We start from the raw sequence: 27,174 nt of genomic DNA, 5'->3' as shown, positions 1-27,174 counted from the left end.
ATGTCAGTTAGCAGTTGATGTAGAAGCACCTAGCATAATTTGACTTCAGCAATGACAAGTCCTGTTGTGAGAGAGAGAGAGAGTGCACCTGCAAAGTGGTGCTGTGTGCGCGTGTGTGTTTGCATGGGGTTACGTTCGGTTCAAGTCAGAAGTTGGTCCGTCCGGTCCCGCATTCACACCACTCCATTATTAGATTAACGTTATCAGACAGCGCTGTAAAATGTGTGCAGGAATTTCTCGCATTATGATGGCTAGAGTTGCGGGTCTTGAATAAATCATGCGCTATACCCACAATCCCGCACTGAAATTTAGGCCCTGTAAACGTTGGGGAACATGCGGGAATTTGGTGACTGTTTTTATTTTTCCTGTTATTCTCGGCATCTACTGGGCAAGTCCTAAAGATCTACAGGTCGATCACGATCAACGGGTTGGTGACCACTGGTCTACATAATGAGTGAGTGAGTGAGACCTGGGGCCTCATTACAGAAAAATATACTGCTTGTCCTATCTTAACTTAAGTTTCAAAGATAGGAGAAATCCTATTTTCCTATTACAGAAGCAGTTCCTAAACTCATGGCTGTGTCCGATGTGGGTATCATATCTGCTAGATACGTCATAATGGAATGACATGTCGCCACCTCATTCGTCCTAAGTCGAGAGTAGAATTAGGAGGGCTTACACTATGTCCTAACAGGATGTGATGCAAGCAAACATTTGCAATAAAATCTGTTTAATTACATTGTTTTCAATTGGAGTATCTGCTAACTGCACTGACTGCATCGACGTGAACAGTGCGATGCAACAAAACGTTTTGAGAGAACTTTTGTCGGACAACCCATTTCTATTTTCTTTCTGTCACTCGCATTTCTGCTATTTTGAATGAGAAATATGACTCAAAAAAGGGCATATTTATATATATTTATAAAAGAGCATATTTAATGGATTCAGTGTAGACAGACATAAAAGACAGTCGCCTGCCCGGACCTATTAGGACATGGTGTTACAGCTGCTCAAGCAATGCCTGAGGCAAATTTAATATAATAAAATAAACATTTTGGAAGAATAAAATAAAAAAATATATAGGCCATAAAGGTCGAAATGTTACGAGGTTAAATTCGAGATTTTATGATATTAAGGTAGCAATATTAACCCAGCAGTCAGCAACCACTGCAAAACTCTTCAATATGCTAAATATTAGTGAAAAATGTTACATTGTGTTTGCTAAAAATGAATATCAGACGATATATTGGTTATCAGTTTTTGAAGTCCTCAAATATCAAAATCGGTATTGGTCTTTAAATCCCCATATAGGCCATGAAGGTCGAAATGTTACGAGGTTAAATTCGAGATTTTATGATATTAAGGTAGCAATATTAACCCAGCAGTCAGCAACCACTGCCGGAGAAGACCATGGAGAATGGAGAGTTACATGGAGAGTGATCTATGTGAGCTACGGATCAATCAACAGGTATGTTGTAAAATTTTCTCAATTATTTCTCATTAAACGTTGGTGGTAAATGCCAGTGTTGGGCAAGCTACTTGGAAAATGTACTGAGCTAAGCTACCAGTTACTTTGCTCATGAATGAAGCTTCACTACACAGAAGCTACCACACAGTCAAATGTAGCAAGCTAAGTTACGCAAACACAGCCAAAAGCAGCGCGCTACATGTGAAGCTGTGCCAACTTAACATGGCAATCAACATGAGAAACTACTACTATGTTTAAATTACCAGATTCATACAAAGTTAATTCCATTGGGTTATCAATATACATAGTCACTATTCACCTTATTCAGCCCCGCCCATTTTTTAAAATTCCACGTTGTCTTTAAACTTCCGGTCGGCTAGCTACAGTAGCCTACGTCTAGTTAGCTTCATTGGGATGATACGGCAGAAGAGGATAGAGAGGCTAACTTGGGAGGAAAACGACAAATGCCATCAGGAGGTCAGACTGCAATATTGTACTTCGCTACCCAAGGCTATTCAGGCCTACGGAGTGGGTAGACAATGTGACAGTGGCTGCTGTATCGTATGGAGAAACTCACAAATCCTTATCTGTTTGGTAACTATGGTAACTAGTTTAGAAAGTCATTACAGAACAGCCGCTCCAAAGTCAGTGTTTTCCAAACTTCAGATTGGAAAGATGTATAGCAGAAATGTCTTAAGTCACCAAAATCCTAAATAAACGTTCCTAACTTTAGGATGACCCATAACATATGATGCCAGTCATCTCGATAGAGCTCTGTTATCTCAATGTAATCGCAATGGATGTACTGCTCAATCGGAAGTTCGGAGACAATGTGGGCAAAGCTAGCCCCATGTTTGCGCGCGGAATAAGGTGAATAATGAATTAAATCAAAGACCAAAGATTGCTGGGATTCCATATTTCTTTATTTGAACGTTCCAGCCAAATCAAGCCAAATCAAGCTCAAATCAAGCTTTTTAAAAGTGTGTGTGTGTGTGGGTGCGGACAATATTGGAGGGTGTCCGGGGTGTTTCTCTCCCTGGAAATGTTTGAAATTCAGGTTTCTTCTGTGTGGCTCATGTGACATGGCCTACATTGTCTACCTGCTATGACTTCACTGCTTGACACTACCCTTCATTGAGACATACCCCATGTTATCAATGAAGAAAACATTTCAGAAATTACATTTTGTGCAACTGAGTTGGCACAACCATAACTTCAGGTGAACGGAGATGCAGATCATCTCACTAATTAATTTATTTGTGCAAGTCCATGGACTGCGTTCACTCCAGCGAGACAAGTGGATGTTTTTGTGGGGATGTTATAACACCCATGACCCTCACGCTTGCAACGCCCCTGCTTCCAGCCAGTAAAGAATAATGCCTGGAGTAATAGGCTTAACAAACAAAACTACAGAGGTCAAACCATCCACAAGGACATATATTTATCAAGGTACGCCCAGGGCGATTGAATATATTCTTCTCTATCTCCTCCTTCTGCCATTTTGTTCCCACTAACTTTCTCACAGTCTCATAGATCTCAAGTCCAATTGCTGTTAACTTGTTTTAGTTTGATATCCTTTTCTTCAGTCAGTTCACGACTCTGCACAATTAATCTCATTACTGACATCTGCAGACAAGGATGGATGTCAAACAATGCTCACTATACGGTCCGATTGGAGTTCAAAGTCACATGGAAGTCGAGGGCAGTAAACAGAACGCTTTGGATGGCTGTGCAGACATTTTGTGTGCCCCTGTTCCGAACAATCTTGAGTGCTTGTGTTGTGGATAATATCATTTATTTTCTAGACTACAAACTGTTTCTCCGCTGTGTTAAGCCATATAAAATTGCTTCTGAGGTCGTTACCACGCTACTTGATCAATAAAAGGGTAGTGATGCACCGATATATCGGCAGGCTATATGGGCCTTTTTTGCTGCCATCAGCCATCTGCGAAACGGCCGATATTAGTGGCCGATATGTTCAAATATGCTGACCAGGACTAAATCGCTGATAAGCGTCTTTGGTTAAAAATAAACCTCTTCATTACCTTTTGCTCGAACCTGTCATGTCCCTGGTTCTAGTTCATAATTCCCCAGTGCTGCTACTCTGGCTGGCAACTTCGTTCAGTTGTCTAGCTGACGATTAAAACTCCACGACTGTATAGGCTGCACAGCAGCCATTAACCTGTTCACTGGGGACTTTGTTTACTGGGGACTTTGAGTACAGTGACAGTGGGGGCATTTGCGAAATCCAAGGGGGTTGGCGGCGCAAACATTTCATCTCACAGGTGAATTGATGCATAATGTTATCCGCAAGTAGTTGACACAGCTAACCATCAAAAACCCAGCTGTTCTAACATTAGCTTACCAGCTAAGGCTCTAGGCTACATACATGCTGCTAACTGCTGATAACTTTGCCTGTTTAAAGAGTTTTGTCTCCGCGATTGGCTTTGTTGTGATATGAACAAACTAGTTAATTTGCATGCATGCGTATTGCGCTGCAGTGTTGATGATGCAATAGTAAGTCCCTTCACCATACTTGCAGTACACTGCCCACCCCCCCTCTCCCCTACCTACACAGCACAATATTTCATCAGGAAGCTTCTCCAACACACATCCCCAATAGTGCTGCCACTAACGACTAATTTTCTAACGACTAATCTTTTGACTAATTTTTCGATTAGTCGACTAATCTAAACGACTATTTTTTTTTTAAATCAAGTGTTTGTTATTTTGTTGTGTCCGTTTTATTTTGAACTCAAAGTGAAAACGTAAAATATATATCACCCTACTTTAGTTAGAAGCTGTATTACTGTAAGTAAACTGTTCAAAAACATTATGTATTAAAAAACACTTATTTAAAATGCTACCTTCAGATCTAATGTCAAACCTCTGATAGACTTTATTTGTATGCCAGTGTTGCCATGGACATAGACAACTTTTTTGACCTGAGGCCCGGTCATGGCATACTTTGGGGTCATAGGGCCCACCTACATGAACCCACCCCCCATCAAATTATTATTATATCACATCACAATTATTATTGTTATGCTATATTGTACATGCACTTCAAAGCAGCCAGTGTTTAAAGTGCTAACATTGTTCACAAAAAGTTTGTGAAAACATGCACATCAGAGGACTGCTTTACTAATGTAAAATATAATTACAATAGTTCCATTGCTTTTGCATGGTTGCATGATAAATACTTATCAAAACAACAGCAATTATATGGGTGTCAAAGTTTTGGTATGTTTCCCTCATGCAAGCATCATACACTGGTAGGCAAATGGAAAGAATATTGACATATTTAATTATGCCACAAGGTTTTGGCCACGTTATTCAAATTTGACTATACAATACTCTAGATCAGTGTTTCTCAAACTTTTTTTCTGGGGATCCACTTTTTAAAAATAACAGACTATCGCGACCCAACTCGTGACTGTGGTAGTTAACAAACTAGATCAGTGGTTCTCAAACTTTTTCTTTCATTCCCCACTTTGCATTCTCGAGCCCCACCTGTCCCTCATCGCTCTAAGAAAGTGGTAGGTCAAGCTTAAAATTGTCAAATTTATTGAAATAATGACAAGTTCTAAATATATCCTCTTCAACAGAGTTAAAATCAGCTGGTGCTGCAGATATAATAATAAATAAATACATAACACATATATTTCTGTTTTCCAGCAACATATTAGGAAGCATAGGCCATTTTACAGCATTGTACAATATATTCAATGAAATACCAACATGCTGCATTAAATGGATCCATAATCCAGTCATACTGAGCACTGCTGGTTGGGAAATATTTTTGAAATAAACTTTGCAGGGATGTGATGTAGGCCTACTGTTTAATACATGGGATCACAAGAGTGCCTCCCAATCAGACGTTTCAGCGATTTGGCCAGAAATCTCAAAGGCATAATACTGTCGCGATCGAGGCGCCTGTCCCATACAAGTTTTTTGGTGAATGCAGTAATTTATTTGCTAGGTGAGGTAGGTGCTTGTCTTTGCCTTGTAACTGGACATTTAACTCAAATGTATCGCTAAGATATATCAAATATATCGCTAAGATAGGCCAGCTTCGTCAAGAAATGTTCATTAGTGAACGTGCTTGCAGATTCAAAACATGCTCTTCCTCCAAGAAGAGGCGATTCGAGCTCAAACACGCGCGACAGCACTTTACCTCGGGAAAGCCACCTTGCCTCGCTGTGAAACAGTACAGCCTTTTGGTCAGCTACCATCTCTCGCAGAAAGTGCGAGGAGAATAGGCCGCTTTTAGGCGGGTTTTGATGAAATTCACCACTCTCACAACAACGTTCAAAATCTCATGTAGGTCGGGACTAATTTAGCTGCCTTGACACGAGCGCTTCCCTGTGAATAACACAGTGTGTCCATTGCACATCGGGTGCTACCTGGGCCCAGGCTACAGATAAGAAAAAAAAAAAACGCCAGTTCAGCCCCCACCTGCCATGGCTCATGACCCACAGTTTGAGAAACGCTGCTCTAGATAGTGTATTATAGTCTGTGCTCTGTTTTTATGGAAGTTGCATAAATCCACATTGTTCCATTAAATGTAGTTTCATAATTAAATAGCCTTCCAATAGGTTGAATTGGAGCTTTGCTACCAACTTTATCAAGTGGTTTCAGTTTCTCTCGCGCATTGAATGAACGCTCATACCACCATTTAATTGTATGCCTCTATGTTTGATAACATCAAATTAGCAAGTATTTCCTACTGATTGCAGAAACGTTTGTTTTATTTTTCTGTCAGTCCGCGGTTCCTTGATCAATTGCGCAGCAAATTATCAGATGAAGCCCCGGGAATAATTTCACTCCGCGGCTCCGGACAAGCAGTGTCCACGTTACGGCCGGTGCTGGTCCGCATGGCCCATAGTTTGAGAAACGCTGGACTTTGAAAGGCGACAGGAGTTGAGGACTTTGCGAATGAGCCTAACATCAGCATGTTCAAAGCAAGTAGGCTACAGGCACTTTGCGCGTCTTACCACATAGGTTGTATAGATATAGATTTGTATGAATGAATTACAGTAATGACACGCCGTTGCGTTGTCAACGTGAGACACTCTTCACTTCATTTATTTGAATTTCCACAATACTATATTAGTCAGAGTATGGACTAGTGTAACCTACTAGCTTAGCTCCCCCCACACTCTGCCTAATAGCCTAATGAATTGCGCTGAAAGCAGGCAGCTTTGCAGCTTTGCTGCTGACATTAACAGTTTGCGTGCATAGCGGGGTTTAAAACATGACTGCCAACGTCTTAGTAGCCTGTTTAACATCTAAAGACAGTCATTGTACTTTTAAGGAGTTAATAACAGAGAGTTAATATAACATTACAATGAGCCGTTTGAGACCAAAAATAAATAGTCAATAGTAAAACGACTCTTCGACTAAAAAAATTGCCGTCGACTAATTTTCATGGTCGACTAAGTCGACTAATCGCGGCAGCACTAATCCCCAACATACTTACAGCACACTGCCCCCCCAATACACAGCACATTGTCTCATGAGGAAGCTTCTCCAACACACATATTGCACACTGCCCTCTCCCCACATACACAGCACACTATCCCTAACTAGACCCCTGGCAGTTGGGTTAGCCCCTTGAGCCGTGGATCTGCCCAAGGTTTCTTCCTTGGTAAGGACGTTTTTCATTGCCCCTGTTGCTCTTGGGTGCTCCTTGTTGAAAACACGACAGTTTCTGTTGTGTTTTATTTGGCATTTTGTAAAATCCCATTGATTTCTGTAGGAAGACTCATTGCGCGTTGATATTACTGCGCCACCGTCTATGCTTCAGGTTCAAATATTGAGCGGAAGTTTATACACGGTTGTGAGGTGTCTGAAAAAATAGTTCCACAATAGCAAATAAGACGGCTGGAAATCATACATTCCGCCGATATATTTGATTTTAATAATCAACGAACACCACTAACCACTCGGTGAGTTGCACAGTTTTGAAAACGAACGTTAAGGGTTGTTTTAGGACATGTTTGAGTATGCCTGTTGGCAGCCACTCTGAGTAGTCAAAGGCGATTCAAAACAAGTCAGAAAAGTCGAGACAGGACCAATTGTCAAAATGTCGGTGTCCACCACTCTAGTTCATCCAAAACAAACCAGAAAAGGGACTCAAAGTGCTAAATACCGGAATTTTCCTTTAACTTTTCTTAATATTCATGACAAGTTAAATTTAAAGAGATGGTAGTACAACGACGGACCACAAGTGGCACGCCACCGGCGGAGCACCAGCGGTCCACTATCTGCCAATCTGATTTTGCTATCTGGGGGGATTCCCGACATGTTAAACAAGGAAAAAATCCTAAAGAAATATTATAAATAATTGTCCCTAATAGTAAAAATATCAGTCCGAGAGTCAAAGGAATTAATCTTGCCGTTCAAATGCCAATTAAATCCCAAATAAAAAGGAGATCTCTCCATTTTTGAGGTGAGTGTCCCTAAATTAAAGATGCCAAGGTATTTATCTCCATGAAAACTTAAACTGACTTTCTATTTATTTATGTCCAGGTACAAGTTATCTAATGTTGTGACTTTATTGAGAAGTTGTGTCATCTCAACTGACTGATGAAGAAGTTGGTATGATTGAAGGGCAAAGGTAATATGTTTTATAATATGAACAAGGGACCCTAGTTTAAGAGTATTACTAAAGGCTGATTTATGCTTCTTCGTCGACTCCATGCAGAACTTGTAAAAGTTATTGAGAAATAGACACAGTATATCCCAATAACCTAGTTATTGTAACAAAAAAATAAGTCTGTGGGCAGTTCTGGGAAGTTCGCTTGCTAACATAAGACACCACACAAATAACAGTAGCAATAGGCACAATTGGGTAACCCCATCATTGTAACCAGCATATGTTTGAGTTAATTTGTAAACCTTATGTCAGCGAACTAACATGTTGCTACTACCCACAGTAGGTTGCTTGAAGCAGCTGGCTATCAACACACAGGTCGAGTTGACCAATCATAGTCCTTGCAGTCTGCGTCGCCTCGACACAAAGTTACAGTTTCTTGGAGGTGAACGTCAGGGGACAGCGTAGGGCTCGGAGGGGGGTACACGGCGACACAAAGGGTTATGTGGGGCTTTGCCGTTGATTCGACGCAGAAACATAAATCAGCCTTAAGACGCTAAACGTTTCTTACATCCAAACATCTACAACATAACATTCAAATTTATGAATGCAATTAAGGTAATACAGATTTTGATATTTGTTGGGGATGGCTACTTCCAGAAGTGCAAAAAATCCTCCTCTTGAGGGAAGGCACACATCACCCTATTATCATTAGACCTGTGTGGTAGAATTTTATGGACTCCATTACTAGAGCATCCAAGAGTTAAGCTACACCAGTGGTCCCCAAACTTTTTCTTCAGAGGGCCAGCTCACTATGCCTGGCTCTAAGAGAGAGCTAGAGACTGGGAAGTATGCCAGTAACCATAAATAGCTTAGTGCTGTGAACAACATCGGTCTTCATTAGTTTAATATTAATCCATTGCATTTAATCATAGGCTATTGCAACACCATTGTTAGCTGTGTTTATATTGCCATCATGCCATATCAATGCAAGATGTAGTTCAACATGGAAATAGCTCAAATTAAATAATACTAATAAAAAAGACTTCAGCATTCCCAAAAGTATATTTTATTCAAAATTTGTGAACTCTGAATTCTGTCTTTGTATACACAGCTCAAATTGTGAACAAGCAATATCCTACAAATAATTTGAAATTCTCAAACTATGAGAATTTTATGAAGTGCTGGCAAAAACATCTGAAATGACCACCATTCTAACTTTCACTTACGTGGTGTGAACTGTGTGAACTTTCTTTGTATGAACATTTGAACGAGTGAATAAAAATAGAAAATATAGCTGCAAGCAGCAATGAGGGGCCAAGCAGAATAGGCCGGAGTAGCTACGGCGACAAGATAGAACTCAGCAGGCACCCGCGATAAACACTTTCAACAACTTTCACATCAAAACATAACTGACTTTGTAGGGCTGAAACAGAGCTGAGTATTGCCGCTGCCGCCTTCGCCAGCCAGCACCCCCCCACCCCCCACCTAATCACCCCTGCCCGTCCTGCCCCGCCGTTGCACGCACGCATTAGAATTAACTGGATGGAACATCTTGTCATCAGTTTCACATCAAAAAATAAAAGATTGCTAAAACACAAGCAACTACAGATCAAAATGCAATATTGCTAATTGCAGCACTCCCTACAGGTCAAAGGTCACCAAATGTTTTGTGTGTCCTCCTAATGGGGTGTTGAATCTATGTAGTAAGTTTGGTTATGATACATGGCAGGGTTGCTGAGATATGAGCTCACTTCCTGTTTGGCGGCTTCGCCACCAATTTCGATTGGATGCTACGGACAAACGCTTCCGTCAATTGTTACAGAAATCAATGCATTGACAAGGCATGGTCTGAAGATGGTCTGTGCCAATTTTGGTGAGGATCAGATGAAATTTGTGACCTAGGGAAATTTGTTAGTGTTTTTGATTTAAATCCAATATGGCGGCCAAATCAATTATGTTGATGTCATAACTTGCCATCTGTCGACATAAAGATGTTCCAGAGTATTACCAGACACCATTAGTACATTGTAATTCTAAGCACAACAGCAGCTACAGGCCAAAAAGCATGTTTCTGAATTACAGTGCCCCCTAGAGGTCAAAGGTCACCAACTTGAGTGTCCTCCTAATGGGGTCATAAGTCTACCTACCAAGTTTGGTTTTGATAACTGCAAGGGTTGCTGAGATATGAGCTCACTTCCTGTTTGGCGGCTTTGCCGCAAATTTCGATTGGCTGTTACGGGTGAACGGTAATACTTCCGAAGACGAAAAGCACGAGCTGAATGAGGCTTGGTCTGAGAATGATCTGTGTCAAATCTGGTGGGAATCAGAGAAAATATGTGACCCCTGATACATTTTAAGTGTTTTTGATGAAATCCAAAATGGCGGAAAATGACGTCATATGGTGCGTTGAACTCGGCTTGGTCCAAGGATTCCAACGATACCTCATTTTTGACAATCGAGTCAACGGGTCAGAAGTTACGTGCGTGAACGCACCTCCAACTTTGGCCTGTTGGTGGCGCTAGAGCACTCGAAGTGCCGGCATGAAACTTGGTGAAATTAATTATTGGACTGTCCCCAATCAGTGTGCCAAATTTCACAACTTTTGACCAGACGGTTCTATGGGCTGCCATAGACTTCCATGGCGGAATAATAATAATAAGAACAAAGAGAAACACAATGGTTGCCTCGCAGCTTCGCTGCTTGGCCCCCAATAATTATTCCAGAAAGTCCCAGAAATATGACTTGAATAGAAGTTAGGCCTATTAACAATTAATTGACAAACTTTTAGAATATGTTGAGCACTGACACAGTCATCATTGGCCTATCTTACCTTATTTGCAGAAAGGCCTACATTTCATTATGTTTTTAATGGTAAACTCAAAACAGCGCCAAAATAACCACCAGTGGACAAAAAGAGTATTACATGTGTACTGTTAAGACTCGCCATAAAGAATGAATGGGGGAAATTATGGAGGTTATAGTTTGACGGTGTCGTACTCCTGTGCGGGCCTGATGCTATGTACCACGGACATTTTTTTGGGGGGGCCTCATTTCTGTTGCAGGTTTATAAAACAGATTTTAAACACTGTTTGATTGTTGGTTTTATTTTCACAGGTTGACAGGCCTCAATGAACAGTGGACAGTGATGGTCTACCTTTAAACTGGCATCCACCAGACATCACTAGACATGGGACACTGAAACCTGATTTCTCTTAATGAATATCTTAACAAGATACAACACACATTGTAAAATACTTAATAAACATGTCCACTGTTGTTTTCTCTGGAACTGATTTTTTTGACATTGGTAGTAATGGATTTCCAAATGTATACAAATTTTACAGTTTCTATGAAATGTAATTAGCTGATATTACAGTAGATATGATGTATTTTAAAAATGTATACGTAATTTGAAGAAAATAAAGGTAGGCCTACACATTACAGTATTACAAGAGTGGTTTTAAATTTAATTTCGGCAATTTAAGACATATTTTCATTAATTTTAATTTTGTCATCTTGGGTGCAATGGTTCAGATAGCTATTTAGCAAAAACTGCATTTTTTGTTTTTTAGGGAGCCTAGCGCTAGCAGCAGTCATAAATATTATATGTAAAGAAAAAAGTAATGTATGATGCCAAATGCGTACAAAAACAAGTTTATACTACCGGTAATATAACTCTTTTTTCACTCTTTTTCCAAATCTATGCCCTTGTACAAAATCAATGAGCATGCCATGGGTCTATACAAACTTGTAAAGATTTAGTAATACTGAGAACATGTATGTCTTCCACCCTACAAAGTTTGGGCTGGCTATGAATAGTACTTTACATGATATTAATGCCCAAGCATTGCTTCCCAGATGAAGACATAGGAATTGAACATAAATATTTTACAGGCCTTTGTTTTGGAACCCATTCATGATATAGACAAGGGTTGAAAAAAATATGAGACGATGCAACAACAACTTTATCTGATTTGACACAGAATGACTCTTCTTTTAGATGTGTTCATTTTCAGATACGTTCCTGTCCTATTTGGTAAGATTTTCATTTTTTTTCTGCCCTCTCCGGTTTAGATGGCCAGTAGCAGAGACCAAATGCCAAGGAGTGACGTAAAAGGTTGTAGTTATGGTTGACGCCTTAGGTTGATGACTACACCTATTTTACTGAACTGATGTTTGCAATTTGGAGCTGATTCGCTCTGATTTAAACCTGTGTGTGCAAAAGAAAGAAAGAAAGAATGGATAAATGGACTTCTACACAGTGGAAGAATATTTTATCTGCTGAATATACTCCGATTGTGATGGACAACAGAGCTGGAATGGACAAACCAATTTCGGGGGTGACCTTTCAAGTCTCAGTAAAACCAGTTGTTTCTGTATAAAGAGCCTAGTGTAACATGACAGGAAATTCACTTATGTCCCTCAAACCTGTACTGCTATGCTGTCCTCCCAATTACAGTCATTTTTTATGGTCTTGTCCTTGCTTTGAGTAAATTCTTTCTTCAGCCATTTCATTTTGGAAGCATAGAGGGAGGCCTTGCTCAACATTTGACATTTTGCCGGGGCCTCTCTCATGAGTAGAGATATAAGTGAACACAGTCTTAGGTAGTTGAGTTAGCTGGGTTGAACCTTGAAGAGGCAACTGTGGAATATGTAAAGTACCCCTCTTCCATTCTCTACTGTTCGGTCAGCCATTCAGTTAACTGTTACCTTCCCAATGAGGGGTTGGCATTGATGCTTAGATATATTTTGACCAAATAGGGGTTAGCATTGATTGTCAGATGAATTTTGATGCATTGATTTTCTAACAAACTGTGTGGTTCTGTTATGATTAATCACAGAAATATGTTTTTCTGACAAAGAATTCTGAAACATTTTTTTTTTTTTTTTCTGCCTTTTTTCCCCTTTTTTTGGTATGATGGATGAGGGCAAAGCATAAAAGTAGGCAGATCTATCTAAGTACCATTCTACTTAGGAAGAAAAGTGGTGAACACGGGGTTGGCTCGCATGTAAACTTTATTTAACCAAGCTACAGTACAAAGATATGATGAATTTGATGTTAAGGTCTCAAGTTAACACAGGAAAGCTTGACAGATGGCAACAGATAAGAAATGCTTTATGTATTTGATATTGCAGCTTGATAAAATGCAACAGGTCATACCATTTTTAAATTCAAATTTACAATGTTTTTTTTCTGCATCTACTGGTCACAATCAAATGTTTGTCATTATTTTTATGATTTTGTGGTACTTGATGTCATTTCTATTAACTCCATACAGTTTCTGCTAATTAAAATTCTTTTATCCAAGTGAAGTGCTTGATTATATTAGCATCACACATTTCAAAACTAAAATGGTGTTTTTATTGTATTCACTACAGGTGTAGTTATAATGTTTTATACAACAGTTCGATCCGATTAAACTATTTATTAATTGCTGATTGAACAAGAGGCATTCCATTAGTCATCAAGAGTGGTGATGTGACAGAACATCCCCACTCAAACTTTTACAGGAGAAAGGCGGCTGGCAGATAGATCGTACATGAGCTCAGATGTATTTTTTGGTTTTTAGTTTTAATAGTACTTTCTTCTCGCTAACTTTTACAAAATATAAGGGCACAAACCTTGAACTTATTTGTTAATACAGAAATACTGCAATACTACCAACTAATGAGTTAGCTCCGCCATATTGGATTATTTTTTCGAGTTTGCATCTCACTTTTCTCGAATGGTGTTAGAAACGCCAAGGCTTAGATTATAACAATTTTTTTAATTGAATTTGAATTTATGAATGAACAGAAATGAACATAACATAAAGGAATAATAACATAATAAACTAGAAATGTAATTGCCAGGATAGACAGTCTCAGTCTGCAGTATTATACAACAAAGACAACAGTAAATGATTGGGTTTTATCAGTGAACACTGTAACAACAATATGTTAAGACATGACAGAAGTGAGGAAAAAACAATCAAATAATAAAAAAAAGAAACCTTAGCATTAAATACATACCTGCTCTGTTCTGCTCAGAACTTCTGTGATGAGATCTTCAAAGACGTTATGGTGACAGGCAAGATCAAAGTGAGGGAGCGATTTGAACCTGGGGTCCAATGCAGTGCATTTATTAAAGAAATCTTGGAGATCTGGGTCAATGTATCGGATTTGCATGTTCTCTGATCGGTGCATCGTCATCATTTCGTCCCATAGACTTCATTATCATTGTTTTGAGGGGTAGGATCATTGAAACCGACGGTGTTGTTTCAGTGCTCAACATTGTAGTGATGGTCTTCAAAGGTCTCATAATCTTAACCACACTCTCTGCGATGCTCATCTCCTGATCTGACAGATGTGAGGCGTCCTTGTTCTTTACTGATTTATCTGTTAATGCAGAGTAAATGGCAACTTGCTGTTCCGGATAGCGCTTAACCATTCCGTAGCTGAAATTCCAGCGTGTCGACACATCATGTATGAGGCAGTGTTTTGGCAAGTCGAGGATCACCTGTTTACACTCAAACATACGCAGCCGTCGTGCTACGATGGAAAAAAGTAAAAATCGTTCTGATTTTTCCTAGTAATCGAGATACCTGGTTGACTGCCAGTGTTTTTTGTGCGGCCTTAACAGGGAACAGATTAGAATGTTGGTCAAACTATAATAAGGAGAACACCAATAATAAACAACAATGTCAAATCAATCAATAGCCTAATAAAATTAGGAATGAAAATGAGAGAAAAAGCAATAATAAACAATAATGTCCATTTAATCAATATTATAAAAACATTGTCTGTGGTCACTGAAATAGTTGCTCCAGGCCTCTCTAGTTTCCACTCTGCCTCGACCTCCTGTAGATAGATAGATACTTGATCCCCAAGGGGAAATTCAAGCTTCTCAGCTAGGTGAGTGCTTGTGTGCTGTTCATACAGAGGCCACGTCTGTAAGACTGATGCTTTCATTTCCCACTCAGAGTTAATAAAATGAGCAGTCACAGTGAGATCCTGTAGTAACTAGCAGTCACCGTAGCACGAGAAGTCCAACCATCAGTCATTAGTGAAACGGAGGGTGCAGCTGATAGGCTAACTCGTGCTCCATCAACGTCCGTGTTCGGTTGTATATTGAGACTATAATTTGCTTCATATGTGGACGGGATGGCATGTTGTTACGAGGTTCGAGTACATACAGCAAATACTTGAAGCAAGGTTCCTCTACGAGTGGGCGCATTGAAGATGACATGTAAATTCCTATTGCTTCAGTGCTTTGGCCCTATTTGTTAGATCTAATGGCTGGTTAAAGCTGCAGTTGGCAAGTCTGACAGATTGAGGGGACTTACCCAAATTTTCCCCCACTACCACCGAGCATCTTCTCATGGAGTTGCACCAGACTGTGATTGACAGTCAGATCTCACACAGCCCTGCTCTGATTGGACCAGAAGAACCGGGAGCTGTGGATTTTTGCAAAACAAATAACAGGCTCTAGTTCAGGGATGTCAAACCGGGCTGCTTATTTTATTCGCGAGGTCATTATTCAATCTGTATTAGAAGTGGCCCGCCGCGTAGTTTATACAACGCATCCATATCTGAGCTGGCCCGACAGTAGGCCTATTCTCTTCAGCCCATCCGCGTCAGAGCTGGCCCAGCACGCTATTCTATTCAGCGCATGAGCGCAGCCCAGGGCAACGCAGCCCATCCAGTTGCTACATACTGTACATCGATAACACTTCAAATCCCAAAATGCGTTGCATCGTTAATGTCGCCTTTTCTGTTCATAAACAAAACACGTATCCATGCAACCAGACAAACTATCAACGAAAATGGCGAAAGATTGATAATCAGAGCTTTCAAGATAGGTGGGAAAACGATTATACGTTCATATTATTCAAGGACAAACCCGTTTGCTTGGTATGTGGATTCACCGTAGCTGTCACTAAAGAGTACAACATAAAACGGCACTACGACACTAAACATGAAGACAAATACAAAGATCTGGATGCGAAGCTTAAGCTACAGAAGGTGGGAGAATTGAAAGCAAGTCTGCTTTCAAGGCAGACTACCCAAGCCAAGTTACAAGTGATGATGCTACAAAAGCGAGTTTTACTGTTGCACAGGATATCGCGCAAACAGCACGGCCATTCTCAGAGGGAGAGTTTGTTAACTGTTAATAGTTACAATTACAATTTTGATAATTGTTAAATGTTATTTATTTTTATAGTTCACCTGCAAAAAATAGGCCAATATATTTTTTCTATTAGGCTATATTCAGAAATGCCTGCATTCTATTTTTTTCTTGTGTGTATATAGTTTTAATTCAATAAAAACATTGGCTATTAAATAAATGTTGCGCTTGGCCTTAATTTTGGCCCCCTGTGAAATTTGAATTTGACACCCCTGCTCTAGCTGGAGGTAGAAATGCGGGGTTTTTTTCTAAAACCGACTGATTTATGTTCTGTGGAAGCATAGTGTTGGTTTCAGTGAATATGATCAAAAAAATCTTGCCAACTGCCGCTTTAAGCTCTGTAGGGAAGAGGAGTTGAACAGTTTTCGTTCCACTAATTTGGCACATCTGGGTGATGGCGTCGGATATGCGTTAGTGTAACAGAGGTCGGTTTGTTCGCTACTCACAGGCCTCGAACCTGCCACCTCAACACACACTGGCATGGGAGTCGAACGCTCTAACCACTGAGCTAAAAGCCCAGGCTTCCAACTCATGGGTTAAAAGCATTCTTAAGATTAGGGGTGTGAGGATTTACACATGCAAATAGCATGCAAGCTCAATTCGCCTCTGTTACATTAGCATGTTAGATGTAACTCGCATACTCAGCAACTGCTGAGCAACGCCGACACAAAGTCTTCGCCTTATAATAATAATAATAATAATAGTAGTTAATAGATAATAGTAATACATTTTATTTGTTACATAGCGCCTTTCAAAACACCCAAAGTCGCTTTACACACTAGACATTTATGCGTAAGACAAAAGATGCCGGACGGAGCGGCATAGTCGCCAGCGTTCCCGTGACATCAAGACAAACAAACAAACAAATTTACAAAATAACAATTGACGCACAAGACAAAAGATGCCTGATGGAGCCCCGTAATCGTCAGCGTACCCGAGACACCTAACGGTAGACATACTGTACAAGACAGACAACAAACACAAATTAACAAGTCATAAAAATAAATAAATAAATAAGAAATGAAAATAAAGAAAAGTCTGTGTTAACTTAGTCCAACTCAGTCCAATGGCAATGATATGGCGTAGCTACAGCTGTGTCTTCAGACCAACCCGGCGGATTTAACGTTAACAGGCCTTCAGTGACGTTAGTAGGCCCTATAGTTAGACTGCAGTCTAGATCACTGGAAGCATAACCAAAGATCCTTGATGCTCCGCTTTAACCCTCTCTGGCATAACGGTCTGAAGTCGTGGGCGATCTTGCAGATCAGCAACTCGGTGGACTTATGATAGCGACAGTTTGATGATCTGAGAGATTGCAGTTCTTCAGGTCTGCAGCAGCTCGGCGGTCGCGGTAGATCTTTCACAGAGTAGCATCTAGGTCCAGCTGTCCCAAGAAATCTCCTCGACCAGACAGTGAAGTGCAGCACCGCTCAAGGATGGATGGATGGAAGGATGTCAGTCCAGGGCAAAAGCTAACGTTAGCCATAGCAAGCTCCCAATGGACCAATGTTAACGACATCAGCCGACTTGGAAGCAGTAACGTTAAAAGGGACTAAGAATAACACGAAAAATATAAAAAATAACGTAAATGAAGAGAGAATACATTTAACTACACAAATCAATACAAAAAATTGACATGACATAACATAAAATTACGAACATTACATAAAAACAAACAAAAACATGATGCCAGACGGAGCGGCGTGTCTCGCCAGCGTCCCCGTAACCTAGCAATTCCTAGTAACTTATCCACCACTCTCTCGCCTGTGCTACTGTAGCTGACTGGGAAACCGAAGTTTTCCCAAACTTGCGATCTCAAAGAGGCCGGCGGGTCCTCTTGTTCTTGTGGGTCGCCACCAGAGGTGTAAAAGTCCAGCTTCAGAAAGTAAAAGTCCTGCCACATTTTTGTTCCAACCATTCACTTAATTAGCTGATTCTAATCAGCACAACTCTTAAGACGGGTAGATCAGTTAATCACACAGGTAGAACAAATACATGGCAGGACTTTTTCTTTCTGAAGCCGGACTTTTACATCTCTGGTCGCCACCAGTCACCATATTTGTGCTGCTATTTCTGACTCACTTACTGCACTGGACCATCGACCTGACAAAAAACTGCATAGGCTAGCCTACATAGGCGGAGCTTGGCTACATAAGCGCCAACCAGCGATTCAGAGCTAAGGCGGGGCTACAGATTAGGTGTCCCTAAAGAACCCGCGTCTAACAGTAGTTCCGCATTACATTAATTAAATTGCACGCAAGTTTTATTTATTTTTATACCGTTTATTCTATGTGTAAATTTGTGCACCGAACCGTGACGCCCATACCGTTTCGGTTCAATACGAATACATGTACCGTTCCTCCCCTAATATCTAGCTAAATAACTAATAAAAGTTGTGGTTGTTATGGCCCAATTGCTATGTCAGTTAGCATTGTGCTAGCTGAGCTGCGCTTTACCGTACTCCTTAAAACTCCTTTATCAGGCACAAGCGCCATTCGCTAAATGTATCCAAACCGCCATTTTTTAACCACTAATAATGCTCAAAATAGCACCACACGTCTGCAGTATGAATAGGGTCCTGTGTTGGGAGTAACGAATTACAAAGTAAGTACAAAGTAGGCCTAACGTGTTACTGTAATTCCACTACTTTTAGTGGTAACGAGCATGTAACAAAGTATTTTTATAAATCAAGTAACGGAATTACAATTACTGAAATTTAAATGGGTTTGTTACTTGCGTTACTCTGTTGATCTTGAATGAACGACTGCAGTTACACGCTTCTAGATGCATTCTTTACAGTTAATAGCAGCACCTCCTCACATTCCTCCTTATTTCGGATTTAAAACACGCCAGAGTGCATTAGGCTAGCCTACAATTTAAATGGACATCTCTGCTCTTTTTCGCCTATTGCGAAATATAATAGCCTTGGCAAGCGTTTAACTCGAGAGGAAAATGTGGATTTCACTTAGCCTACCAAATAAAGAAACCTCCACAAATAGCCTACAGCGACTTGAGTTTACATCAGAATTGACATCCACAGTGTTATGGATTCATTTGTCTGCAACGGAATATGCAATTTCTTTCTTCTCTGGAGCACCTTATTTAACTGAAGACTAACAACAGGTTGAGCACCGCAACCTTCTGCATAGTGTGCGACAATATCCCCAAACCCTCGGATGCGCATTAGAACTTATTTCAGTAGGTAGGCTTTTCCTAAACTGATGGTGCTTTAAATGCTATACAACTGTGTTCAGCTTAGTTTTGCTTAGTTTTATTCGTAGGGTCCCTACTCATACTACTGCAGAAGAGCATTATTAATGGTTAAAATATGGCGGTTTGGATGTGGCCCTTAATACTTTCACTGGATTGTAAGTGCTAAAGCCAGTCAAACTCGGTACCAGAGAGGGTTAAATAGTAATCAAGGATCTTTGTCGGCACCCATTCGATCAACATAATCTAGCTCTTGAGGGGGTGTTCGACTTGGTGAAAAAGACCCTGGGTTCAAATTATTCCAGAATTACACACTTAATACAACTCTGTTAATGAACAACCCCAAAAACACACTTGTACTTTGTCTCTCCAAACAGAGAATGTTCTGTCTGTTTGGCAATTTGTCACAGGAATCTGTCAAGGCAGCAAACGGTAAGTGTCTGAGAGTAATGTTTTATGGGTTTATGCACTGATATAAAATATATGTATCATAAAAACAAATCTAACATCATGGGCGCTGAGATTTGCATGAGCAATGTTTTCTGAAAGAGATTCAATTTATTCTTTGAAGGTCATACTATTCATACATGCACTTAGTTAAGTAAGCGTTTCTTATGAATTATGGTTTGTATATTACTGTATTTGTTTGTTTATTTTCATTAGGATATTGATTAAATTGGAATAGTTTATTATTGTTATTCTCCCTAATGTAGTCTTACCAGCATTTTAAAATTGGTCATCGTTAATTTTAACTATTGTATTCTTTTTATTTGTATGTCGCTAAAAGCATATGCGAAATCCCTTAACCATAATATGTGTAGATTAAAAAATATATATTTTCAATGCATTTAAAGGTAATTTGTACAAGCAACAATGATGACAACAGTACTCTTCCTCGTGGTTTGGACAGTCTTGCTCACCCCTTGCCTCTTGGTTCAGGAGGAGCCTTCACCTAATATCACACACCTTACATTTAAAAATATGGATTTTGCCATGGACCTGTACCGGAAGATTTCTAGCTACCATGATAACAACATTTTCTTCTCACCACTCTGTTTGTCCACTGTGTTCACCTCCCTCTCCCTGGGTGCTCGTGGCTCTACCCGAGATCAGATTCTTAAAGGACTAAACTTGGATCTGTTAGAACACCAAGGCACAAGTAGTCTTATACCTGAACTTTTCCAGCATCTCCAAAGGAACATAACCCAAGATAATGCATTAATGTTCCACCAAAGCACAGCCCTATTTGTGGGACAGGACTTTGAGATTGAAATGGCATTCAGTGAGCAGATAAAAAAGTTCTTTGGGGCCGACATCAACAATGTGGACTTTGCAGACCCAAAAGTTAGCATGGCTACCATAAATGAGTATGTGAGGAAGCAGACAGGAAATAAGGTGAAGGAAATGGTGTCATCAATTGAGCCTTTCACAAAACTCATGCTTATCAATACAATTTTCTTCAAAGGTAAGATATCGCCTATAAATGCTGTTCAGTTGTTACCATATCTTCACTTTTGAATGAAGCTTTAAAGGGGAAATGTGTAAGTCTATAGGACTCAAGTGGTTTTGAATGCATCGACATTCACCATGGCATTCTTCAATTGATTTGCATTGTTTGATACAGCACTTCTTCAGGTATTATAGTAGTATTATTTGACAGTACGTCAAAATGGTTATTTCTGGGTCATTTTCAACATTTAAATCTAGAAATCTACCACATAGTACCTTTAAAGCAATTCGCCTTATTCATCCGGCAGCCATTGTAGGCCAGCATGAGGCGACTGGGTACACTTGCCATTACACCTCAGTCCAGCAGATGGCGGTAATGCACTCTGTTTGCAAACTGCAAAAAAAAAAAGGTACAACGGTGATGCAGATTGGATATTCTCTCAGAGGAAAATAAGTTGTTCGGGCGAACGTGAACTGGCAAACGTGAACTGAACATACTGTATTCCTGCCTGATGAACGTTACTGTGAACTCGTTCATTCTGGTGTGTGTGAACGGCACGCTCTCTCAGTTTAACTTCATTCAATAGGGTGCCAGATTTCTAAAGAGCCTTCCAGGCGAAAACCTGGCTAAAACACACCGTAAACAGGCATTAATGTGTAGCGGACACCAGGCAACATTTTCGTGTTAATTAATCATCTTCGTAAGTCAGTATATGGTTAAATGACTCATTACGGGGTGAATGAAGGCTCTCTCGCCCGCCCCTACTGCCTGTATGAAGAATATCCCACTTGCAAATTCAGTGTATCCTACCCGCCTACCTTCAGTCTCACAAAGTCTCAGACATTGCGAGAAGCAGGATCAGTTTACATTCTGCATCCCCAGCACAGAGGCAGGCTAGCGAAACGCTAGCGATTGTTGCAAACGTACAGTATGTATAATGGCAGAGCCGGCGAATAAGCAGCGAAAACCCTTGATGGAAGATGCAAAGAAACGGAAAAGAGCTTCAGACCGAGCGAGGGCTCGCACACGTATCGACATGTACAGACGGTATGGGGAGCTTTGTAAAGAAAAAGCATCAGGCTTGCCTGGTATCTCTTTAAACGCTTATTAGCGGTTTGTGGTAAAACTGGTCACGTTCGATTAGCATGAAAACATATCCCAGAGAACGGACGAACTCGGTACACACGTGTTATCAACCCCTTGATTTGATTTGCGCCGGAATTGTCCTTTAACTGCGCACAGTAGCGGCTCTGTTGTCATCTCCCACTTGCAGCTGGACAACTTGGTGGTACTGGTACAGACCTGTAGCCTTTGAGTAAAGTGGAAGCCCAGCTTTCATAAACTTAATAAAATATTGCTGATAAAATAATTGCTGTCTGAGGTTCTATATAGGGTATGGGAATACTTTTGAAAAACAATAGCTCACAGCAACATATGGAAAAAAAGAACTATAAACTAGTATTTTTGGAACTGTGAATTTAGTTCAAAATGTTGAATTATGAACTGAACTAGTTCATGTAGAAAGTGAACTTTCCCAACACTGCATATGTGATAATATAATAAACACGGCAAGTCAATATTGAGTAAGGATTCACTTTAGGCTACACATGACACACATGATAATGATCCCTAAATGCTTGGACCGGCTGTATTAGGCTATTGAAAAATGTCAACGGCCAAATGCTAACCCCTGGTCAGAGTAAAGTCTTCTTCTGTGAGTTTTTTTTTGGGCAAACAGAGTGTATTACCGCCATCTGCTGGATTGAGGTGTGAAGGCAAGTGTACCCAGTAGCCTCGTTCTGGCTTACAATGGCCAACGGATGAATAAGGCAAATAGATTTGTTCCTTTTATTTCTAGATGCTAGTTAGAAAGAAATATATTAGGTTAAAATTGCCTTCCTCATGGTAAATACTTTTAACATCTGCAAAATTTGATTTTTTTTCTGTCCTATTGATATTTTTACATTGCAAAGGTACCTGGGAACTTCCTTTTAACCCAAATAACACAGAAAATGCCCGCTTCTATGTTGACAAGTACAACATTGTCCAGGTGCCCATGATGTTTAAAGATGATAAATTTTACATGACATATGACAAGGAATTGAAAGTCAAGGTGTTACATCTTCCCTATGTGGGTGGTTCAGCCATGCTTATTGTTCTACCTGACACTGATACTGACTATACTGAGGTTGACGAAGAAATTACAGCGGCAAGGTTCATTCACTGGACACAAAATCTGAAGAAAACGTAAGTGAAATATAACTTTTATCTACGATAAATACACTATGACATGGTTAAAATAATGTTTTAAGAAGGAATTTTACAACATTTGCAAAGCTCCTGATATTTCAAACCTTAATTCTTTCTTGTCTCTTGCAAGGAAACTTGAGATTCACCTGCCCAAATTCAAGATGGAACAGTCATACACTGTGCAAAAAATACTCCCAGAGCTTGGTATTACAAATATCTTTCAAGACACTGCAAACCTAACAGGACTGAGTAAAAGTCCTGGATTGAAAGTGTCAGAGGTGTGTTCATTCAAAATGTGTTGATGCTTTTCATATCACACAGGGAACAATATGGAAATAATATATTTAAATCATTTTACACCTAAAATAGCAGTGTAAACATTTTGATTTAATTACATGTTTGGGGGGTGCCTATTGTGTAAGACAAAACAAGAAAACAAAATCTAAAGGCATTTTATGGACCAAATGTCCATATGGACTTAAAAATGTCATGTCAGAATAGCAGTCATAGCATAGCAGAATTAGCCTGGCCACACCCACCTAGATCTCCTTTCAGGGAGATACTAGTCTGGAACACCATAGTTCGCTAACATGTCCATTGCTCAGCTCGGTTATGGAAACGCTTTTGTCCCCCTACCCAGTCTGCAACAAGAGGGGATGACTCTATAGTCGAAATCAAAAGTGGCTGTGGTAAACGGTAGTAGCAAAGCCTGCAAACATAATAAATTGTAACCGGAAGAATGTGTACGTGTATTTATACCAAAGGCCCGCATACATTGTTTCCTGACTGCCAGTGCTGTTTATTGTCAGTTTGCAAAGTTTAGGCAAAGTAAGAAGTAACGGTTACACTTTACGTGACAGTGTCATGTCACTCTTAGGTCAACACTGTCATGAACATGTCATAAACAAGTCATAAATGCTTATGACATAACTATTCTGTTATTAAGTGACATTTGTTTTTTGTCATAACAAGTTAGGGTTAGGGTTAGGTTTAGGGTTAGGATTGGGGCTATAGGATTAGGGTTAGAGGTTAGGGTTAGGTTTCATGTGTCATGACAGTGTCATGTGTTCATGACGGTGTCATGTCACTCTTATGTCGATACTGTCAAGTAAAGTGTTACCGAAGTAACGTTATGAATCCCTGATCAATGTGATTGGTTGGGCTGGTCTAATGATTTCGAAGTTAGCACAAAGTCTACGCCCGTCGACAGTGGTGGAATGTATCCAAATCCTTGTTACTGTACGCTACTTAAGAAAATTTTCCACATAATCTGTACTTTACGGTAGACTTTAATGTAGGCCTAGAATCAATAGTACATACTTTTGACTTTTGCAGCAGTTATCTGACTATAGGCTACTTTCTACTCCACTACATTTCTACAATACGTTCCGTTGCATTTTTTCCGCCAAAATGCCTATCTGACCAGCACACCCTCGCAGCACTTCAGCAGCCTTTGGTTTACTCGCAGTTTCTCAAATATTAACAAAGTAGCACTCACAAAAACTGTTCAGAAGTCGCAACCAAGTCTATGTCTGCAATGAGCCCTTGAAAAGCATTAAAATGTGTGTTGGGCCCTCCTCCCATTGAAGATCTAATGTTCAGTTTCAGTGAGCAAGTAGCCCTGTTGAGAAAAACTAGAGTAGGGTTTAAATTTACAGGTGCATTAACATGTGAATTTACAACTAGAAGGGGGTCACTTGCGCTTCAGCCTGGTTGGTGCTCACGGAACAGGACACAGAAGTCAAAAGAGGAGACCCAAGTTCTAACTAGGACCAAGGAGCAGGACCGGAGCACACACATTTTAAAATTATTTTTCAAGACTTTGACTCTGAAGAAGACGCATGGACGTTGAAATGTTAGTCGGTTTGCACTAATTAAAAATCACTTAAAGCTTTGTGTGCTCTGGTCCTGCTCCTTGGTTGTAGTTAGACCTTGGGTCTCCTCTTTTGATGTGCATTTACACGTTATGTGGTAGCCTAGAAGCTATTTTGCCTAGTAGGCTACGCTATATGCGCAGAAATAAAATGGCCTGGAATTGGTGTGTATTCAAGTCATATTCTTTTCTCCTGAAGTTTATGAATGAAATTACCGGTATTTCCAGATTCCACTCTGATGCATAGGTAGCTACCAGTCTGCCAAAGTTCTCATGTAAGAACAATCAAAAATATCAAACTAGCAACTGCTCATTACATGATTCCATTGCCAGCAACAGGATGATTATTACTATTGGCTATACCACTTTTTTATTAGCCCAGGGGAGGCTATTCCTATGTAAACTATCCTGTAAAGATGCATCCCATACAGATACAGATAGTGTAGTTGTAGGCAAGTGATGTACTTTAAGTGTCCCACTCAGGCCCTGCAATCAGGTACGTTTCTTCCAACTGCAGCATAAGGCACCTTTACTTTGAGCAGCAGCACCAGCACGTATAACCTTTATACCATTTATAGTCTTCTTTGTTGGTTTTGCTTAATGATATTTAACTCTGCAGATCACCCTGGTGGTAAGCACAATTACATTAGCCTAAAATTAACCTAAAACTAACTTCATTAAAATGCCACAGCCCAATCTGTTTTTTGTTCATTAGAATATAGATATTTAAAGAATAAATTGTTATAAAAGTACTTTTACTTAAGTACATTTAAAAGCAGGTACTTTTTTGCTTTTACTTAAGTAGAGTTGTCATTGTGGTACTTCTACTTTTATTAGAGTAAATATTTATCTGGTTATTTGTATTTTTACTTAAGTACTGAGTTTCAGTACTTCTTCCACCACTGTCCGTTGAGATGTGAGAGTTGGAAAGGTTTACCAATAGTGAGTGATCAGACTCTACTCACTTTGGGGCAAATTCTCAATTAGTGCAAGGGTGCAGAAGTAAAAAAAAAAGGCGCACAACTAAGCACTTTCCAGCCTTCTGCCCTTGACGTAAGTCTGTTACACAGAATATTACAAATGAACATTGGAGTATCAAATTCGGTGCTTAATGTGCTGAAGTGGCTTTATGTTTTTTCCCATTACAGTGTCATATGGTGGCATATTTACTGACGTTACCTTATGAGTGAGGCTACATTGTTAAATAGGGAAAATCCGTTATAATCACCTCGTTTGGACACTGGAGCTTACCGACTGCACCTTCAGTTTCAACTTTCGAAGTCATAATCCAACATAACACATTTAAATATGACAATAGCTTTGTCATAGGAAAAAGGAAACTGGTTAAACTGATTCAAAGTGAATTGTAATTGTATTTGTGTTGGAAAAATAAGAATTAACTGTAATCTTGTGTGTTTTTGTGTAGGTGTTGCACAAAGCTGTGATTGAGGTTGATGAGATTGGCACCACGGCTGCAGCAGCCACGACTGTGGGTATCACTGCTTTCTCTCTGCCTCATACCTTCATCATCAACCGACCTTTCTTTTTCTTTATTTATCATGAGAGCACAAATAGCCTACTGTTCATGGGCAGAGTGATAGACCCTTCTAAATGTTGATCTTTTTGTATTTTCTTTTAGTGTAACTACATATTAAAATGTAATTAAACAGAATTCTCTTAAATAGAAATACACTGCATTGAATTTTTAATGCTTTTGAGCGCTAATTCATGACTTGTCAGCTTGGTTAGAGTTTCTTCAGCTATACTGCTTGACAGACTTAAAGGTATCCAATGCAGTTTAGGGTTTTTGTTGTGCTACTGGCTCCCCCTACAGTTGTGAGTATGTTTTACACAATGGTCATAATTTCCATTCTTACATAGCACCCTTCCTCCAGGACACATACTGTACATGTGGATTTATTGACAAACTGGCAAAGAGATGTATGTCAACTGACAATGTACTACTACACGATTTCATACAATTGCACAATTGCCATAAAGCAATTTGTGATTCTACAGCATGTTGGCAAGCAAGTCGTTAGGCTGGTTCTAGGCTGGCAAGGCTAGGACTACAGAGTGATTCTCCCTATTACAAGTCTGTTTGCCCTCAGAATTACCTTGGAAGCTGGGCCTTGCAGTCCAAGTCCACACAGGA

At 39.9% G+C, this 27,174-nt stretch overlaps 2 protein-coding genes across 12 annotated transcripts in view; both read left to right on the top strand.

The window, feature by feature from the left end:
• atxn3 (ataxin 3) overlaps window positions 1-13,377 on the top strand; it is an 86,705-nt gene extending 73,328 nt beyond the window's left edge. For 2 of the 10 annotated variants that reach the window (XM_048270460.1, XM_048270428.1), the window contains one exon: window positions 12,144-13,377. In XM_048270460.1, coding sequence (XP_048126417.1) covers window positions 12,144-12,203 — 60 coding nt within the window. In that variant the 3' untranslated portion in view covers window positions 12,204-13,377. Of the gene's footprint in view, window positions 1-1,136; window positions 1,214-1,364; window positions 1,469-11,183; window positions 11,472-12,143 lie in introns of those variants that run through there. The other 8 variants (XM_048270435.1, XM_048270443.1, XM_048270395.1 and 5 more) reach the window with 8 other exon arrangements.
• Window positions 13,378-19,764: 6,387 nt separating this feature from the next.
• On the top strand, window positions 19,765-26,707 carry serpina10b (serpin peptidase inhibitor, clade A (alpha-1 antiproteinase, antitrypsin), member 10b). Of its 2 annotated transcripts, none has more exons than XM_048268007.1 (5): window positions 19,765-19,878; window positions 20,301-20,911; window positions 23,041-23,143; window positions 23,277-23,424; window positions 26,446-26,707. In XM_048268007.1, the coding sequence occupies exons 2-5, from the start codon at window positions 20,320-20,322 to the stop codon at window positions 26,635-26,637; spliced, it is 1,035 nt and encodes a 344-aa protein (XP_048123964.1). In that variant the 5' UTR covers window positions 19,765-19,878; window positions 20,301-20,319; the 3' UTR covers window positions 26,638-26,707. The 2 variants fall into 2 exon arrangements, with proteins under 2 accessions (XP_048123964.1, XP_048123955.1); XM_048267998.1 differs by having other exon boundaries at window positions 22,870-23,143.
• The last annotated feature ends 467 nt before the right edge of the window (window positions 26,708-27,174 follow it).

This window comes from Alosa alosa, chromosome 2 (assembly GCF_017589495.1).
Source record: "Alosa alosa isolate M-15738 ecotype Scorff River chromosome 2, AALO_Geno_1.1, whole genome shotgun sequence".
Lineage (NCBI taxonomy): Eukaryota > Metazoa > Chordata > Actinopteri > Clupeiformes > Clupeidae > Alosa > Alosa alosa.
Note: the sequence above shows the minus strand (reverse complement) of the source record. Positions and strands in the feature narration are given on the sequence as shown.

Bases quoted from the DNA above. Each gene is read 5' to 3' on its own strand.
- serpina10b (XM_048267998.1), top strand. From the start codon at position 20,320: ATGATGACAACAGTACTCTTCCTCGTGGTTTGGACAGTCTTGCTCACC. The intron at 20,912-22,869 runs GTAAGATATCGC...TACATTGCAAAG, and splicing joins CAATACAATTTTCTTCAAAG to GTACCTGGGAACTTCCTTTT. The intron at 23,144-23,276 runs GTAAGTGAAATA...GTCTCTTGCAAG, and splicing joins ACACAAAATCTGAAGAAAAC to GAAACTTGAGATTCACCTGC.